The sequence below is a fragment of the Myotis lucifugus genome, unplaced genomic scaffold (assembly GCF_000147115.1).
Source record: "Myotis lucifugus unplaced genomic scaffold, Myoluc2.0 scaffold_138, whole genome shotgun sequence".
Classification (NCBI taxonomy): domain Eukaryota; kingdom Metazoa; phylum Chordata; class Mammalia; order Chiroptera; family Vespertilionidae; genus Myotis; species Myotis lucifugus.
The window spans coordinates 3,020,819-3,039,733 of NW_005871186.1; the positions used below are offsets into that span (position 1 = coordinate 3,020,819).

General features: G+C 39.8%; 1 protein-coding gene and 1 long non-coding RNA gene across 2 annotated transcripts in view; one reads left to right on the plus strand and one right to left on the minus strand.

The window, feature by feature from the left end:
* Positions 1-453: 453 nt before the first annotated feature.
* Positions 454-13,830, plus strand: LOC111822979 (tripartite motif-containing protein 5-like). Its single transcript, XM_006094560.3, has 8 exons — positions 454-551; positions 4,263-4,745; positions 5,634-5,729; positions 6,022-6,252; positions 10,037-10,059; positions 11,260-11,360; positions 11,636-11,662; positions 11,929-13,830. Exons 2-8 carry the CDS (start codon positions 4,326-4,328, stop codon positions 12,498-12,500), a joined length of 1,470 nt encoding a protein of 489 aa, XP_006094622.1. The 5' UTR covers positions 454-551; positions 4,263-4,325; the 3' UTR covers positions 12,501-13,830.
* Positions 11,370-18,915, minus strand: part of LOC111827153 — an 11,491-nt gene continuing 3,945 nt past the window's right edge. Inside the window, exons 2-3 of the long non-coding RNA XR_002830663.1 lie at positions 14,260-14,384; positions 11,370-11,436 (exon numbers count right to left, since the gene is read on the minus strand). This is a non-coding gene — a long non-coding RNA (uncharacterized LOC111827153). The remainder of the gene's footprint in view (positions 11,437-14,259; positions 14,385-18,915) is intronic.

Consider the following 18,915-nt stretch of genomic DNA (forward strand, 5'->3'; position numbering starts at 1 on the left):
TAGATGTGTCTAGGGAATGAGTTTGAGTGCATAGGAAGGCTCTGTGAGGCACAGGTGTGTTAACAGGTAAACACTTTTCAGGTTAATGGGATTAAAGATGAAAGCCGATAAGAAAATGTCTACCAGATGATCATCTATTGAGAGATGGGGAGCAGGGAGCTTCTGGTTTTATTTATTCATCAAACACTGTGTCCTGTGATGCATTGTTCTAGATACTGAGGAAACAGCAGCAGACAAAACACTGACCAATCTAATGCATGAATTACTTTTAAAAAAGAAGAGGTAGCCCTAGCTGGTTTGGCTCAGTGGATAGAGTATCAGCCTGCAGACTGAAGGGTCACAGGTTCTATTCTGGTCAAGGGCACGTGCAAAGGGAAAATTTCCTAACTGATACTTCAGATCTTTCTTTTACCATCAAACTTTGGCAACCATCAAGACATGAACATCTACTGAAATCTTCTCTTTCATTTTTGCTTCATAGTCCCATTTACTTGAAGTTCCTGAGAGAGCTCCTGATCCTAGACTGTAGCCACGGGCCATACCGAGTCCAGGTGGGAGAATGAGCATCACTCTGTTATCACTCTGTGATACCCTCTGGTAACTTAAGAAACATTCAAACCTGTGAGGAAGTTTTGTGCGTTTAGTTAAGCCAAACTGTCCACAATGGCTGGAAGCAGATTCTCAATGGTTTGACATAATGCTCCAGAGAATGGCAGTTTTGCACCTTGTATTATACATTAGAATCAAAAGAGAAGATATAAGTGTGTTACATGAAATCCATTGGTGATAGATTGGGGAGGCTGAGGCAGCAGAAAGCAAAGAGGGGAGGGTATGGAACCTCTGGGACTGGAAAAAAGTAAAATGATAGACACATTCTTCTTTTACTTAGATGGGTGTAGGATAGTTAATAGTCAACAATTAGCTCAATAACAATGAGGATATTTATGGTCTCCATACAGTGGTGCATGTGCTTTGAGGGGTCCAGAAAAAAAGAAAATTACCTTGACATTCCAACTATATGTTATTGTAGATGCAAAAGGACACTAGACAGGCTGAGTTAAAGTAAAGATTGACTTTGTTAGGCAAAAAGGCCAGCCTAGGATATGACTAACCACCAAAACTGCTCTTTGAGTTTAAAAACTTTCTTTTCTGTTTATGGAGCATACTCCATTTATCTGCCATCACACTGGGCACTTTAAAAACTTTTAATTTCAGACCATCCTCTGTGGTTACTTTAGGTCTCTGAATTTGCAAGGTTACCACACAGGCCTTTCCTGAGCTAGTCAGATTAGCATGTGGTCCTTTTTGTCCACGCCTCTTTGACTGACCACCAGCATCATCTCCAATTTGGATGGTCATTACCATCTTGTGACCTGTGAGATATAAGCTGTCAGGGTCACTTAGCTGAGCTGAGGATACAGGACAGGATGCAGGGCATGCTGACATTGGCTGTCTTAGGGAAGCTATTAGTGGTGATCTTCACAGTGCTATGGAAGGTACTTTATTTCTGTCATCTCAGCCTTTTAAGAAGCCAGACTTAGTAGATGTGTGTGAAACCACTAAAGTTTATGTAAGCCTAGAGCTACAGAGTGCAAATTACATTGTGAAAACTCATAGGCATAGCATCCATGGGCCATAAAGATACATTGGTGGTTATAAAAGTCACAATCCCCTTATGAAAAATGAAATTTAAGCATATTAACTGGCATTTGAGGTCTATATAAAATCCTTCTAAATCCAAATGCACTTTCCACATCAGGCTAATTTTGCTATCAACAATCTGGCCTTGTAAGGAAGCCGATCTTCCACTTTATTATGGCCTCATGAGTTTTCCAGAGAAGAAAAACAAAAGAAAAACTTATTAGAAGACTTATCCAATATTACTTTTCTAGGAAGAAAGAACCCAGGCCTGATGTTAATCTTTTGTTCTCCATAATCTAACATAACTTCCAATCCTTTCTTACCTCATCCTATGTCTCACTCATCACCTGCTTTCCATGTCCTTCATCTTCTTGTCCTGAAAGCTATCATCATCTCTCCCTGGGAAACTGTTTGTGCATCCTACTCATCTTCCCAGTTACCCACTGGGTCCATCGATTACTCCACAGCCCAACACTGGTGATTACTTTTGCTCTTGGCAAAGTGTTCCTAAACGTTACATAATTCACTAATTGCCATAAGTCACTGCAGGCTCATGTGATGCCAAAGGCCTAGCAATTTTTTCACACGAGCCACACTTGCATTTTCCATCTTAGACAATGTGGTGCATCTTCAATGAATGGGTCATTTCCTTTACCTAATAATTATTTTTTCTCTCCCATATACCTTATTTCCTTCATCTTCCTCAGGTTTCAGTTCAACCCTTAGGTATTTAAGTCTGAATTGCTGGATAACCCTTTATATGTCCCAATAATTTGATTTCCCAACAACATGCACAACTCTCTAGTAGTGTTTTTCACATCAGCTTATATATATATATATATATATATATATATATATATATATATATATATATATAATTTAATTACTGTTACTTTCAAGATGGATGTCAGGGTCACAGTGGTTTAAACTCTCTGTTTAGATTCATTTCGGTGTTTGTGGGTATTAGTTTAGTTGTTAGCATGTAATTCATAGTGATGAAAAATTAGTTGAATGATCTTGCCTAATATTTTGAGACTTCTTTTGCAAGATTGATATTTACTTTATCTGTGTTTCTATTTTTTCAGATATGTGACTTGTGTGATCCTATGAGTATCTTTATGCTACTATCTCCCTCCCCATCATCAATATACATACACACCATTAGGCTCCTGTCAATATCCTTGGCATATTTCTGGCAAACATGAAATTTTACTATTTATCCAACAAGACTCCCCAGAACCTTCTAAGTTATCTATTTTGTCTTTAATTAACTCTGTAAGGTAGGAAGGGGGACCCTGAATACATTATGATCATTGCAACTCTGTACTGAAAATAAATGGTCTCTGTAAGTCACTCACTAACTTTCTGTACACATCTGATAAAGGGTTTCCTCATGCCATTTACACAAACACATTGTCACATATTATCTATACTAATAAAAGGTAATATGCTAATTAGAACAGATAGACTGGACATTTTCTGGATGTCCTTCCAGACGTCCTTCCAGACAAAGTCTCGGTGGTGGGGGCCAAAGCAGAGGTGGTTAGGGGCGATTAGGCTACCAGGGGAGAGCTCTTAGGGATGATCAGGCCAGCAGGGGAGAGCACTTAGGGGGGATCAGGCTGGCAGGAGAGAGAACTTAGGGGAGATTAGGACAGCAGGGATGAGCACTTAGGGGCAATCAGGCAGGCAGTGGAGCAGTTAGGGGTATCAGGCAGGCAGGCAGAGTGGTTAGGGGCGATCAGGCAGGCAGGCAGAGTGGTTAGGGGTGATCAGGCAGGAAGGCAGATGAGTGGATAGGAGCCAGTGGTCCTGGATTGCAAGAGGGATGTCTGACTGCCAGTTTAGGCCCAATACCCAGAGCAGGTCTTTCTGATAAAGGAACACGGAAGGAGATTGTTAACTAAAGGATGAAAGTGAGTCCTACTGATACCAGGGTAGCAATGCCTGATGAAAGAACAGTTATAAAAGCCCAGACCCAAAAGTGGTTTGGAGATGTGTATGGTACAGGAAAGATTAAGCTGGAGAGATGCTGGGTCATGAAAACATCTTTTCTTTTGTAAAAAAGGCCTCAGGTCATCCTTTGGTTTAGTAAAAGTAAAGGGCAATAATAACCATTGCACAGAAGACAATGTTAAATAAAAGTATTTAAAATTCTTATGTGCCTGGCTGGAATTTCTCAGTGGTTAGAGTGTTGGCCTGTGCATGGAAGGGTCAAGGACACTTACCAGGGTTGCCAGTTTGATTACCACCCAGATTTGTGTAACTGTGGCAAACAACCAATTTATCTTTCTGTCTCACATTCATCTCTCTCTCTCTCTCTCTCTCTCTCTCTCTCTCTCTCTCTCTCTCTTTCTTTCTTTCTCTTCCCCTCCCTACCTTCCACTCTGTCTAAAAATCAATGGCAAAAAAAATCCTCTAGTGAGGATTAACAAAAAAAATAAAATAAATAATATTATTACAAATAGTATTTTTTCTAGGTCACAATGCTCCTTGCCTTGTCTCTCCACCTTTTCTTTTTATCCTTTCAAATTTGTTCTTGTTCCATCCTTCATTTCTACACAATTAGCAACATTTATTCCTACCATTCTTACTCTGTCCCCTTTAATCTTTCCAATCAGGCAGAGGTCAGTGAGCAGCAGAAGCCTCAGATCAGGAGAGAAAGGAGCAGGGGTCCAGTTGCAATGGCTTCAGGAATCCTGGTGAACGTAAAGGAGGAGGTAACCTGCCCCATCTGCCTGGAGCTCCACACAGAACCCATGAGCCTGGACTGTGGGCACACATTTTGCCAAGCCTGCATCACTGTAAACAGCAGGGAGTCCATGATCAGCCAAGGAGAGAGCAACTGCCCTGTGTGCAGGAGCACTTACCAGCCTGAGAACCTGCGTCCCAATCGATATATGGCCAACATTGTGGAAGCGCTTAGGGAGGTCAAGTTGAGTCCACAGGAGGAGCAAAAGAGAGATCTCTGTGTGCACCATGGAGAGAAACTCCAGCTCTTCTGCCAGGAGGATGAGAAGATCATTTGCTGGCTTTGTGAGCGGTCTCAAAAGCACCGTGGTCACCACACCTTCCTCATGGAGGAGATTGCCCAGAAGTACAAGGTAAGAGACCAGGATGGAGGAAAAACAGGGAAGAAAATAATAATTGATGGGAAATCTCAACTTTTGTATTTGACTGTAATTATCTTGCCACCACAGTCCTGAGGCCTGTGATCACTTTTTTTCTATGCTCACCTTCCAAGGCCTGAAGGACATTTCTATACATTCCACACAATTACAAATGATGACCAGACTCTAAAAGAGAGTAGGTATTTTCAGACCTTGTGCTAGGAGGTAGAGGCTTGATGCACAAGCAAAGCTGTTATCATCTCTTTAGACACGAGGAGTAACTGGGCAGCTGGGTGGATGGAGACCTAAGTTCTTTCCTTACTACAGGCTCAAGTGTTTTCTTCTAGGGTAGTGGTTCTCAACCTTCCTAATGCCACGACCCTTTAATACAGTTTCTCATGTTGTGGTGACCCCTAACCATAAAAGTATTTTTGTTGCTACTTCATAACTGTAATTTTGCTACTGTTATGAATCATAATGCAAATATCTGTTATGCAGGATGTATTTTCATTGTTACAAATTGAACATAATTAAAGCATAGTGAGTAATCACAAAAACAATATGTAATTATATATGTGTTTTCCAATAGTCTTAGGTGACCCCTGTGAAAGGGTCGTACGACCCCCAAAGGGGTCTCAACCCACAGGTTGAGAACTGCTGTTCTTGGGCAAAGAGAACCAGTCTTCTCTTGACATAGTAATGCTGACTTCTATCATCTGAGTCTTAAAGAACACATCACCACTTCACGTTTCCTTCAAATCACAAATTCTAATGGTCATTTTACAGTTTCTTTTGAGGTAAACCTGATTTCTTCCCATTAATCCTCTCTTCTGATGAGGAGAGAGCCCATAGCTTGACCCTGAAGTGATTCCTCTCCCATAGGAAAAGCTCCAGGCAGCTCTGGACAGGCTGAGGGCAGAGCAGCAGAAAGCTGAAAAATTGGATAATGACCTTGAAGAAGAGAGAATTTCCAAGAAGGTAGGAGGAGACTCTTTCTGGTAATTAACCAAGAATCTAGGCAGGACTTTGGGTTTTAGTTACAAGGAGTTCCCTTTCTTGTTATTTTCTGACAGTTGATATTTCCAGAGTCATTGATCAGTCATTCTTTATCCTTTCCCTGGTAGGGATAGGGCTGGAAATAAGCATGTCACAAAATAATGCTCCTCTGCTTCCATCTCTCTTCCCTCTGAGAACATCCAAATCAAATACTTCCTTTTCTGGATCCCACTCTGCCTGATAGCATGAGTCCCTGTCTTTCTCATTCCTGAAGGATAAAATAGAAAATGACTTGAAAAGTGTCCAGGATTATTTTAAACAACTGAGAGATATCCTGGCCAGGGAAGAGCAAAACGAGCTGCAAAGGCTGGAGAAGGAGGCGGCAGAGAATCTCGATGACCTGGCTCAGGCTGAGCGTAAGCTGGCCCAGCAGAGGAAGTTGCTGAGAGATCTCATCTCAGATCTGGAGCATCGGTTGCAGGGGTCAGCAGTAGAGATGCTGCAGGTAAGACTTAGAAATAAGCCCCAGCATCTGAACTTAAGGAAAATTAAGACTAAGTTTCCTTCTCTGCTGTGTGGCTGTGTTGTTTGTGGTGTTGACACTGAGGTTCCATTGGTCTTGCAGTGACCCTTCCCTGTATCTGTTTCAGAGGTTATTGAAATTGTTGAATGCATGAACAACAGGGACAAATCTGGTTCTTATTAATGTATCAATGAAAGTACAAAATTGACTGTGAAGAGAAGATTCCTTGTATTCTGTAGGCCCCTGTGTCTGTGATCTAGCCTAGAACTTTATTCAGGTATCTCTTCGTGATCCAAGAATTGTTGTTTTTCTTTTTAGAATAAGTTGAAATTCTTCTGTTCTTTCTGAATTTTCTGAATAAACAATGGTGATGAATTGGCATTATTTATTTTTTAATTATTCAATAGATTCACCAGTGAAACCATGTCACTCTGGGCCTTTATGTTTTTTCAAAAGGTTTAAAATATTTTTTTTAACTTGTATTAGTATTTCTCAGTTTGTTTGTTTTTTATATTTCTTGAGTCAGTTCTGGATAATGTCCATCTTTATAGAAATTTGTCCATTTTAAATTGTCAGATTCATAAGCATGAAATTAATCATTATAATTTATTAGAATATTTTTCATTTCTACAATGCTAACAGTAATGGCTCCTTTTCTTCCTGATTTTGTGATTATTTTTGGCCAAGTTAGTTATCATTGGTCAAGGTCATTGATTTTTGTTTGTTTGTTTTTTAATATATTTTTATTGATTTTAGAGAGGAAGGCAGAAGGAGAGAGAGATAGAAACATCAATGATAAGAGAGAATCATTGATCGACTGCCTCCTGCAGACCCCTACTGGGGATCAATCCTACCACGTGGGCATATGCCTTTGACCGGAATTGAATTGTGACCCTTCAGGCCACAGGGCAATGCTCCACCCAGTGAGCCAAACCACCCAGGGCTCATTGATGTTTTTTTTTTTTAATCTTCTTTTCTTTTTTAAAAAATATATTTTATTGATTTTTTTACAGAGAGGAAGGGAGGGGGATAGAGAGTTAGAAACATTGATGGGAGAGAAACATCGATCAGCTGCCTCCTGCACACCCCCTACTGGGGATGTGCCTGCAACCAAGGTAAATGCCCTTGACCAGAATCAAACCTGGGATCCTTCAGTCCGCAGGCTGACGCTCTATCCACTAAGCCAAACCAGTAAGGGCTGATGTTTTTTAAGAATAAATTTTATTTATTTATTTATTTATTTATTTATTTATTTATTTATTATTTTTAACCTTTCTATATCACAGGTTTCTGCTCTCACTTATATAGTTTTCTTTGTGTGTGTATATGTAAATGCACATTCATAAATCAGAGTGTGATGTGTTTCTGTGTGTACATTGTATTTAATTTTTTTGTTATTTTTCTAGTTTATTAGAGTGAGAATTTTTTGTTTATTTTGTTAATCCTCACCCTGGGATATTTTTTCCATTGATTTTTAGAGTTTAGAGAGAATGAAAGGGAGGGAGGGAAGCAGATAAGGAGGAAGGGAGGGAGAGAGGGAGAAAGAGAGAGAGAGAGAGAGGGGGAGAGAGAGAGAGAGAGAGAGAAACATCAAGTGAGGGAGGCACATTCATTGGATGCCTCTGGCACACACCCCAAAGGAGGCCAGGGATCAAACCTGCAACACAGGTACATGCCCTTCACCAGAAATTGAATGTGGGAGTCTTTGGTTTTGGGGACGACACTTTCACCACTGAGCTATACCACCCAAGGCTTAAAGTAGGAATTTTGACCACTGACTTCACCGTCTCTTCTCTTACAGTTTTTAATGTTATAAATGCATTGTTTTAGCTATATTCCATACTTTTGGATTATTTATTTATTTGTTTGCTTTTTATTGATTTCAGAGAGAAAGTGAGAGGGAGAGAGAGAGAGATAAAAGCATCAATGATGAGAGACAATCATTGATCAGCTATCACTTGCATGCCCCCTACTGGAGATGGAGCCTGCAACCCTGGTGTGTGCTCTGACTGGGAATTGAACCTTGACCTCCTGGTTCATAGGTCAGTCCTTAAGCACTGAGCTCCACCTTCTAGTCCCTGTTATTTTGAATCAATTTAACTTTTTTTCAAATTTTCTTTGTTTTTTTTCTCTTAACCTTTGAAATATTTGAAATGGTGTTGTTTAATGTACAAACACCTGGTGATCTTTTACTTTTTTTTCTGCTGTGTATTTTGAATTTAATTCCTTTCTAATCAGAAACATATGTTTTATTATTTCAAATTTATAGATGTGTTGACTTGCTTTTTCTACTAAAATATTGTATGTCCATATTGTTTATGTGAATTTGAAAATAATTTGAAGTGTGTATTGATTGGGTGAAAGGGTCTTTAGTTGTTAAGTGGGGCTGGTTGACAATGTTGGTCATGTCTTCTACATCACGATGACTTTCCTATTTACATTTTTGTTTTATATTTTCTCTTTTTCTTAAGTCTCTTTAACCTTTCTTATAATACTGATTTGGTGGTGATTATCTCCTTGAGCTTTTTCTTATCTAGGAAGCTCTTTATGTCTCCTTCAATTTTAAATAATAGCCTTGCTAATATTAATAATAATAATAATAATAATAATAATAATAAATAGCCTTGCTGGGTAGAATAATCTAGGTTGTAGGTCTTTGCTTTCCATCACTTTGAATATATCATGTCACTCCCTCCTGGCCAGCAAAGTTTGAGTTGAGGAATTAGTTGGGATACTTACGGAGCCCCCTTATCGGTAACTAACTGCTTTTCTCCTGCTATTTTTAAGACTTTTTTCTTTGTATTTTGCATTTCTCACTGGATGTTTTTTATGCTTTCTATCTCCTTTCTATGTTTTTTCTCTCTTTGTTGAAGTTCTCAGTCAGATAATCTATTCTTTCCCTAAGTTCATTGAGCATCCTTATAACCAGTGTTTAGAATTCTGCATTTGGTAGATTGCTTGCCTCCATTTTATTTAGTTATTTTTCTGAAATTTTGTCCTGATCTTTCATCAGGGACATGTTTCTCTGTCTCCTCATTTGGCTGCCTTTCTATGTTTATTTCTGTGTTTGGTATATCTGCCACATCTCCCAACCTTGGCAGAGTGGCCTTAGGTAGCAGGCTTCCCCTGGGGCCCAGTGTTGCAGCTTGTATTCATCTGAACCAGGTTCTCTAGGGGTGTCTAATGTTTGGGTTGTGGGTGCTTTCTTGTTGTAGTTGAGCCTTGATTGCCATTGGCACATCAGTGTGTGGGATTGCCTCTCAGGCTGAGTTGGGGGTCCCATTTCATAATTTACACCTGTGGGTGTGGTACCAGCCAGTTTCATTTCCCTCCTACCAGCCTTGTGGTGACTTTAAAAAAAATATGTGTTTATTGATTTTAGAAAGAGGATGTAACAAGGAGAAACCTGTGATGAGAAACAAGGCCAGATGACTGAAAATAGTTAACAATATGGAATAAATATTTTAGACCCTGAAACACAGTAAATATTGTAGTGTTTAGAATAGTGACCAAGTGGATATTGGTAACATGGACGAAGGTGTATAAAAGAGGAGGTAATTTGTTTGTTGAAAAGTAATATACATAGTAAATATCCTAAGTTACTGGTTCCTGTGGCTTCTTTACTAGGCATTATATTAACCTGCTCTCACATTCGGACCATCTCTATTCCCACCAGGTCAGGTGGGTGGAGAGGGGAGATGTGTTGAAGTTTTGTTAGTGAAAGAGCTTATTACTTCATGACTTATAGTGTCTCTTTCCTTCTTAGGATGTGAAAGGCATTATGGAAAGGTATGTATGGAAGACCAGAGATGGTCTTTTTGTGCTGTAAAAAGTGTTTAAAGACATTAATGATACCTGGTGATTAATAAGAATAAAATATTGCTCAGGGCAGAAACATTTGATGTAGTTTTATCTTAAATTTCTGTTCACATATGGCTTGTGTATTGTATACCTGTTTACAATGAACCAGATTTTATGTAGGCAATTTAGTTGAGGCGAGTTGCAAAGTTTGGGTTAGTAGCAATTAAACATAAGATGTTGCAGTATCAGACCCATCTGACTTCATAAATTCGATGCATTCAGCATGCCTGTATCTAAATCAGATTTTCACATGTAACAGGTGATGTATTGACTGTGGGAATGTCATGTCGTCTTTACCTCCTAAGCACTCAGAATTTGAGACAACTCCTTTATATTTAAATTTCTGCTCTCTGAATAGAAGATATGGTTCTCTTTATTTTCCAAAGGCTGACTTGAATATTAAGGAATATTTTGACCCTGGGAAAAACAGTTGATCCATCTTGGTCATGCACTTTTGAAATCCGAATGGAAGGGCAGCATCTTTGTGTCTAAATTTTAACACCTACCTGACTGCATTAATCTATTCCAAACACATGAAATTCAGACCACTAGTAGTATAGCATTCATAATATCTTCCTTTCCAAGTGTTATATTTTTTCTCAGAGAACCTGAAATCTCAGATGTAGTTCTGGAGGCCTCCTACTGGGCGGTGGAATTGAAAGGTCTTGGTTCTTCCCAGACAGTATTCCCACACTTGATATATCTCAAACATAAGGATCCATGTTCTGTATCCTCACGTTCTTGTCATATTGCTGGGAATCTACATCCATGGCATGACATTTCCTTATACTAATTTATTTCAGGGTACCAAATTTTTCATTTTAAAGAAATTCACTATGGCACATAATTTTATATGATTTTTATGAGTTAGAAAGTGAGAGGATAGTTATCATTGTGAAAGGAATAAACTACTTCTGAGAGGTCAGCGCCTTTACAAGGACAGACAGCAGTCAACTGGGAAAGTGGATTGAGCACATTTCTTCTGGTGCCAAGGTCAGAAGTCTACTCTCTCCTTTCTCAGGAGTCCATGAATGGGGGCTCAAGTACTCCTTGCGGTGAGTAGATAAAGTCAGTGGTTTTGGAGAGACAAAAATTCAGAGGTGTGTGGATCTATTTTGTTATCTCTAGGAGTAAGACCTTCACTCTGAAGAAGCCAAAAACTCTCCCCATGAAGCAAAGGAGAGTGCTCCAAGCTCCTTACCTGGGAGGGATGCAACAAATGTTAAATGGTGAGGAATGCCAGAGCAATGGGTTGCTGTCAGATTTTTGTTATGGTTGGGGTTAAAGTTCAGGTTTTAGGTGTAGCTAGAAGAGAAAAAGGAAGACGAATATTACATGCTGGTTATAAGAGCATATTCAATGGGGAGTGGTCAATTGTCTTCTTCACCCCTATTCCATGTACTGACTTACATAAACCCCAGTCTTTCCCTGATATGGGGAGAAAATAGATGTTGATGCAGAATATTTTGCCTATATTTGATGTTATGGATTTTTCTATTTTCAGAACTCACAGATGTGCGACGCTACTGGGGTAAGGAGAAATCACAATATCACAAAGTCACCTTGTCCTCATTTTCTTTTAGAATTTTGCATTTTCTGCTAGGTCTCTAGTATAAAGACCCAGGTTTTCCCCTCCCAACACCCACATACATATTATAGTTCTACAGTGTGTACTGCTCCTCAAGAACCAAATCGAATGCTTCCCATTTCCCACTCATTTTATTCTCAATATCTGCCTTACAATGTCACAAATAAAGTATGTCAGATTCCTCACCCAACCCTGTAATTTTTCTACAGTACACGTGACCCTGGATCCTCCCACGGATAAATCAAATATTGTCATTTCTGAGGATCGGAGACAAGTGAGACCTAGACGTTGGTTTATCCTTTTTCATAGAATAAATTTTGGTGTCCTGGGATCACCTTCTATCACATCAGGGAAGCATTACTGGGAGGTGGATGTGTCACAGAAACGTGCCTGGATTATGGGGGTATATGGAGGAAAATACCCTGACTCCAATAGGATGGATTTTATAAGACAAATTAAAGATAGTCAATCTGTTTGCTCTATATTTCAACCTAAATATGGCTACTGGGTTATAGGGCTGGAGAACCATTCTGAATATAAGGCTTTTGTGGATTCTGCCTCCTCTGACTCCAGGACCGTAACCCTGTTCCTGAGTGTTCCTCCCTGTCGTGTTGGGGTTTTCCTAGACTATGATGCTGGCACTGTCTCATTTTTTAACGTCACTAACGATAGGCTTCTCATCTATAAATTCTCTTCATGTTCCTTTTCTCAGAAAATGTTTCCGTATTTCAATCCTATGAACTGCCCTGTCTCCATGACACTGTGTTCTCCAAGCTCTTAAACCTCTTACACCCTCACCCACTTCTCTGGAGTGCCTGTTGCCATGGGTGCATCTAATGAGCTGAGCTAACCTGCACTGTTCTCACCATCTTTTCCGCACTTGTTTTCTCCCATCTGAACACGCTTCATTCATCAATAGGGTGTAAAATTTGCCTCGTGCCATATTTCTCCCAAAATATTATTTGCATTCATAGAGAATCCTTTCATCAGTTTTATCATCTCAAGGAAAATGACTAATGCCTCATAAAAAAAGACATGTATGGAGGTAACATCTCTACCAAATTCTACAATCCCATGTCCTCTGCCCTTGACTGAGAAGATGAAGGAAAGCTTTTCAACAACTTTTATTGAAGGCTTGAATAGAAGTCATTCACTACAGAATGAATTTTCAGAGGTCTGTCTGTTTACCCATGATGTTTGTTATTCATCAAGGAGTGAAGAAGAAAATATTAAATATGGGTTTGTAATTGATTTCTTAGAGAGAGAGGAAGGGAGAGGTTTGAGAGAGATAGAAACGTTGATGAGAGAAAAACATTAAAGGGCTGCCTCTTGCATGTCGCCTACTGGGGATTGACCTTGTGTCCAGGAAATGTGCCCTGACTGGGAATGGCACCAGCGACCTCTTGGTGCACGGGTCGATGCTCAACCACTGAGCAACAGCAACCAGCCAACAAGAAAATATCATAAATAATATGTACTAAGAGTGTAAGTTCTGTGTCCTCATTTCTGAGTTCACGTCCAATTTCTCCTAATATGCACAGTGAATTTTGAATAAAATACCTGAATGCCAATTTGTTTTCTTTTAATAATCCTGGTAATAAAACCATATCATAGTTAGTATCACTGTGAGAAGAAAAATGTCATTAAGTATATAACATGTAAGTGTCTCAACTGAATAAATATTTCTCCACTAATTACTGAGAAATCTAAGCGGTGTCAGTGTGTCACGAGATAGTTTTGCTTTCAGGGGCACAAGGGCAGTTTTTACCAAAGTCTCATGTTTCAGATCCCAGGTATCTCTGTGCTGTTGTCTAGAGTACTGCAGCTCTGCCAGTGTTAGACAAGACTGTGTGTGCGAGTGAAAATTTTATTATTATAAGTCTGGTGTTACTGCATATTAGCCTTGATCAAATAATCTAAATTGTACACAATTCAGTTTCACATTTATAAAATAATATGAAATTTACCTGATGCATTATTGTGAAAATTAAACCGTGGAATATTTTCAATAATTTCTTTCATGGCTAGCACATAATTAGTCATCAAGTATACTGTTGATTCATTTTTGTTTGCCTCTCACTGTGACTGAAATAAATGATTTTAAGAATACATATTAGTTTTCTTTCAACTTTACTATTCTTGCTTTGATTAAGAAATAAAAATAACTTGGTGAAAGAATTGTGAAATCTAATGAACAAAATAATCTGATGAACAAAATGGAACCAGAAACAAGGAACAGACTGGACAGTATCTGAGGGGAGGTGGGTGAGGGGTGACTTGATAAAGAAGGTAAGGGTGTTAGCTAAAGAGCATATATGCATACCCCATGGGCATGGACAATAGACTTGTGAAGACCAAGGGAGGGGGGTGTGGGAGAAGGTTAATGTGGGAAAAAGGAGGTTACAGGGGGCTGTCTATCTGTAACAATGTCAATGCTAAAAAATTAATTTTAATAAAAAAAGTTATTATTCACAGAAATGATTTAAGAAGTACAATTGTGGGATTTCTTAACGGGGTTTTGTTTTCCAGTTCAGCCTTACTTTTGCAGTGAGGTTCAAGTTTTCAGGAACAGGAGAAAAGCCAGTTCTCCAAAGAGATAGATGCATGATTTCGGCAATGAATATTCACACCATGTTCTTGTCTTTTGAAATTTTTATTCCCAAATCTGTCCTCAAAGACATAAAAGTTAAAATAAATACATTAATGAATTAACTAATCAATTAAATGGGCTCTCTTGTCAATTATTATCTGCTCTCATCTCTCCATGGCCACAGGGATATCTAAATATCTCATTTTGGAATATCTTTGATGTAATAGGGATTGCAAGGTGGATATTACAATGTGTGTGTTTGTGTGTGTGTGTGTGTGTGTGTGTGTGTGTGTGTGTGGTGTGTGTGTGTGAAATTGATCTAAATTTTCCCTTTGACCTCTGCCTTCCTTACTCTCTGTTGCTATGATGCATGGGGCTATGACTTATTAGCAATACTCCTCAATTATTGACAAATCAACTCCTGGAGTTTTCAGTTATTGGAATTCTGGTCCTCCAGTTCAGAATAAAGTCCTTAGTTCCAAGGAAAGAAAGACCTGAATGTTTAGATACCACATTTTTCAGGTCTTTGACACCACTGTCAAGACTGCTTAAGATCTGCCTCTGGTACACACACACACACACACACACACACACACACACACACCAGGCATACTTTTTTTTTTCTTTTTTATTGTTTTCTCCTTATTGGCCTCACTCTCCAGTGGGCTTACAGCCTAGGGCAGTCCCCAGACCTGAAAACAAGCCTATTCTTCCTCCCCTCCCCGCAGTCAAAGGGCAGGGAGTTGAATCTGCAGTGAATGTGCACGCAGGCCTTGGTGGGATCCCAGTCAGTCTTCTGAAATAACGGACAATTTCATGCTCATAATTAAGTAGTATACGTAGATTTATTGGTTTTTAGGTTCAATGTATCTTATGCCATAACGAACAGCCAGATTTTTTGTCAAGTGTTTGTCCCACTTTCCATTCTCACAGTGGATAAAAGAGAACAGGACGATTTGGGGTCTGGTGGTAAATGCAGAGATATACAGGAGAGTAATTTTTGGTGAGGGCTACATTTAATCTACAAACTTGTTGACAAATGAAGCGGAGTGGAGGGCTCCACACATGCAGTGTTTTTATGTGGACTGCACATGGACAGGGTAGGATGTGTGCCTCCCACAAATCCCATATTCATCATATTACTCTTGCCTCCCTTTGAATCTCTGATCTGAGCCCACATCCTAAGACCCAGAGAACTAATGTGTTCCCCCCAGGCCCTGTGAGATGTTGTATGAGGTGCCGAGCTTGCAATGAGAAGAACAAAATCCTTTGGTTAATAAGGGATATGGAAGCTGGCTCTTTATCAGACTTCACCTTTTAGCTCCCAAGAAATCCCTTTCTTTCAAAACTCAAACCACAACATATGGTATGCATTTTTGAGTAGGTTGAGGGAGGGCTGCTTAGAGCTGTAAAGCCTGGGACCAATCCATAATGTGAACATAACAGCTACTAGTGGGGCCTAATGTCTTTGAGCTTGTCTGTGAAGAGATTATAAAAATATTAATCAGGAAAATGAGGAATCAGAAGCCCAAGAGAGGTTGCGAGAGCTGGGGAAGTGGTGCTGGTGTCCTGGGAACTTCCTCTGAGACATTAAATTTAATGTGGAAAGACACAGTGAGGAAAACAGAACTTGCCAGGCCTATAGGAAACCAGAATGACCTGTGCTCCTTCTCCCATCACTTAAAGTCCATCTCCAGAGCTAAGCACGGTACTGTGGTCCACATCCCAGCAAATTACGTTCTGAGGCCCAGGGAATGATACATTCTTCTCAGGGCTCTGTGTTCCGTTTAGTCCCTACATCTCCTGTTGGAGAAGTTCTCTGACTTTGGATCTATGATTTTTAATTGTTCCTGAACTGAAAATAGCACAGGGCACAGGAAGTAATGTGGTTAGAGTGTGGTGGTGTAGATAACAAACAGACATTGAGGTAGGTATCTGAATACATCTTAGGAACAACAGCACGTGAGAATTGTTGGTTAAAATTTGTCAAAGGAGTTTACATAAATGCTAACAATATCATTTCAATTGATTGATTGATTTTTCATATGTGATTTATTGATTTTTAGAGAGAAAGTAAGAGAGGGAGATAGAGACAGAAACATTGATGAGAGAGAAACAATGATATTTTCCCCTGCACACCCCCTACTGGGGATTAAGCCCACAATCCAGGCATGTGCCCTGGACTGGAATCAAACTGCTGACCTCCTGGTTCCTTGGTGGATGCTCAACCACTGAGTCACACTAGCCAGGCTTGATTTATGACCACAGCAGTTATGTTGACAGCAACACCAACAATAGAATAGAAACATGATTATTGTCAGCATGTTCAATGTAATTAAAATTGTGTCCATAGCAAAATAACTGTATGTCTTTCTATTTAAATATCATTCCCCATATACCAATATTTTTTAACAATCTGACACAGAAAGAAGGTCCCTTCCTACCTTCATAAATCTAATTGTTTTGGGGTGCAGGTCTGGATGAAGAGGAATACTCAATTATAGTATTACTAGGAGCCCTGGGCATGAAATTCATGCATAGGGGTGGGTCCCTTAGCCCGACCTGCACCTTCTCCAGTCTGGGAGCCCTTAGGGGATCCTTCTCCAATCCCAGAATTTCTGTCTGTCTTTGCAATCATATGAGCCAATTGTCTGAGACCCCACCCCAGTTTGGTTTGATGCTCACAGAATAATAGAGGTCTTTTTTTTTTCTTTGCTCTATTGGTGGAGATTTCCTAGAAGTTGCAGGACATCTTCTTTTAAAAAAAAAATATTTTATTGATTTTTTACAGAGAGAAAGGAAGAGGGATAGAGAGTTAGAAACATCGATGAGAGAGAAACATCAATCAGCTGCCTCCTGCAAACCTCCTACTGGGGATGTTCCCGCAATCAAGGTATATGCTCCTGACCAGTATTGAACCTGGGACCTTTCAGTCCACAGGCCGACACTTTATCAACTGAGCCAAACCGGTCAGAGCAGGATATCTTCCTTTCAATTTTTTCTCAACACTCTGAGTTTACTTATGTCTCTCACCTTTGCTTTCCCTCCATCCCCCACCCGCAACAGTGACTTGCTCCATGCTCACTTTGCTCTAGTGTCTAGACCAGTGATGGCGAACCTTACACGTGTCAGAGGTGACACGCAAACTCATTTTTTTTGGTTGATTTTTCTTTGTTAAATGGCATTTAAATATATAAAATAAATACCAAAAATATAAATATTTGTTTTACTATGGTTGCAAATATCAAAAAATTTCTATATGTGACACGGCACCAGAGTTAAGTTAGGGTTTTTCAAAATGCTGATACGCTGAGCTCAAAAGGTTCGCCATCACTGGTCTAGACAGTGGTTCTCAATCTTCTGGCTCTTTAAATACAGTTCCTCATGTTGTGACCCAACCATAAAATTATTTTCGTTGCTACTTCATAATTGTAATGTTGCTACTGTTATGAATCATAATGTAACTATCTGATATGCAGGATGGTCTTAGGCGACCCTTATGAAAGGGTCATTCCACTGCCAAAGGGGTTGCGGCCCACAGGTTGAGAACTGCTGGTCTAAGAGATCCCGCAACACGTCTGCCACCAGAACTACAATTACCAGAATTCCTGGTGCTCTCTGTGCTCTTGGTCTCCACTTCTGTCACAGAGAGCTGTCTGATCAACAGCTGGTTCTGGCTGATTCTATGGGAATGGGACTTCCTCCTCCCTGCTGACAGTCTCCAAGATGGCAATGAGTAAGCTGGGGTGACCGAGGAAGCTAAGCCCCCCATGCCTCCCAAGCCACCCGCTCTTTGTCCACTCTCCCATTCTGCCAAGCCACCCAAACCCCCAGCCGCCAGGCGCCTGTGCACGTGTGAGCTGCCCACAGGCCCACCATCTTTGTTGGGTTAACTTGCATACTCACTCCTGATTGGCTGTGAGCATCACAGAGGGATGATCAATTTACATATTTGTCTATTATTAGCATAGATGTGATAATAAGGGAAAACATTCAAGCTCTCAGAATACACACTGTGCAAAATTTACATGCTTATCATTACACTTGCAAAGGATCATGAGTTTATGTGTTGTTGGTAATACATTCATTCTTCTCCCATCACTTAAAGTCCACTTCCATGGAATGGAAACTGTCCATATGGCTCCCAAATGCACCTACATAAATTCCAGCTCCTGCCTCATAGACATAGGTAAATCAGGAAGAGTTTTAAGACAAGGTTACCTTACTCAACTATAGGTTATAAACAATACCAAAATATCTGCTTTCATTATACTTATTTTTTATTTAATTGCCATTCTATTTTTTAAAAATTTTTTTTATTGATTTTTTACAGAGAGGAAGGGAGAGAGATAGAGTTAGAAACATCGATGAGAGAGAAACATCGATCAGCTGCCTCCTGCACATCTCCTACTGGGGATGTGCCCGCAACCCAGGTACATGCCCTTGACCGGAATCGAACCTGGGACCCTTCAGTCCGCAGGCCGATGCTCTATCCACTGAGCCAAACCCGTTTCGGCTGCCATTCTATTTTTATTATAGGACTATGTCATGCATACATTGAACCTTTCAAAATTTATTTTTAATTTGAGTATATTTTTCATTTCTG

What these genes read in the sequence shown, in the direction of transcription:
- LOC111822979 (XM_006094560.3), top strand. Translation starts at nt 4,326, where the DNA reads ATGGCTTCAGGAATCCTGGTGAACGTAAAGGAGGAGGTAACCTGCCCC. An exon ending in CAGCAGTAGAGATGCTGCAG is followed by an intron (nt 6,253 to 10,036) that starts GTAAGACTTAGA and finishes TTTCCTTCTTAG; the next exon opens with GATGTGAAAGGCATTATGGA. An exon ending in GTGAAAGGCATTATGGAAAG is followed by an intron (nt 10,060 to 11,259) that starts GTATGTATGGAA and finishes TGTTATCTCTAG; the next exon opens with GAGTAAGACCTTCACTCTGA.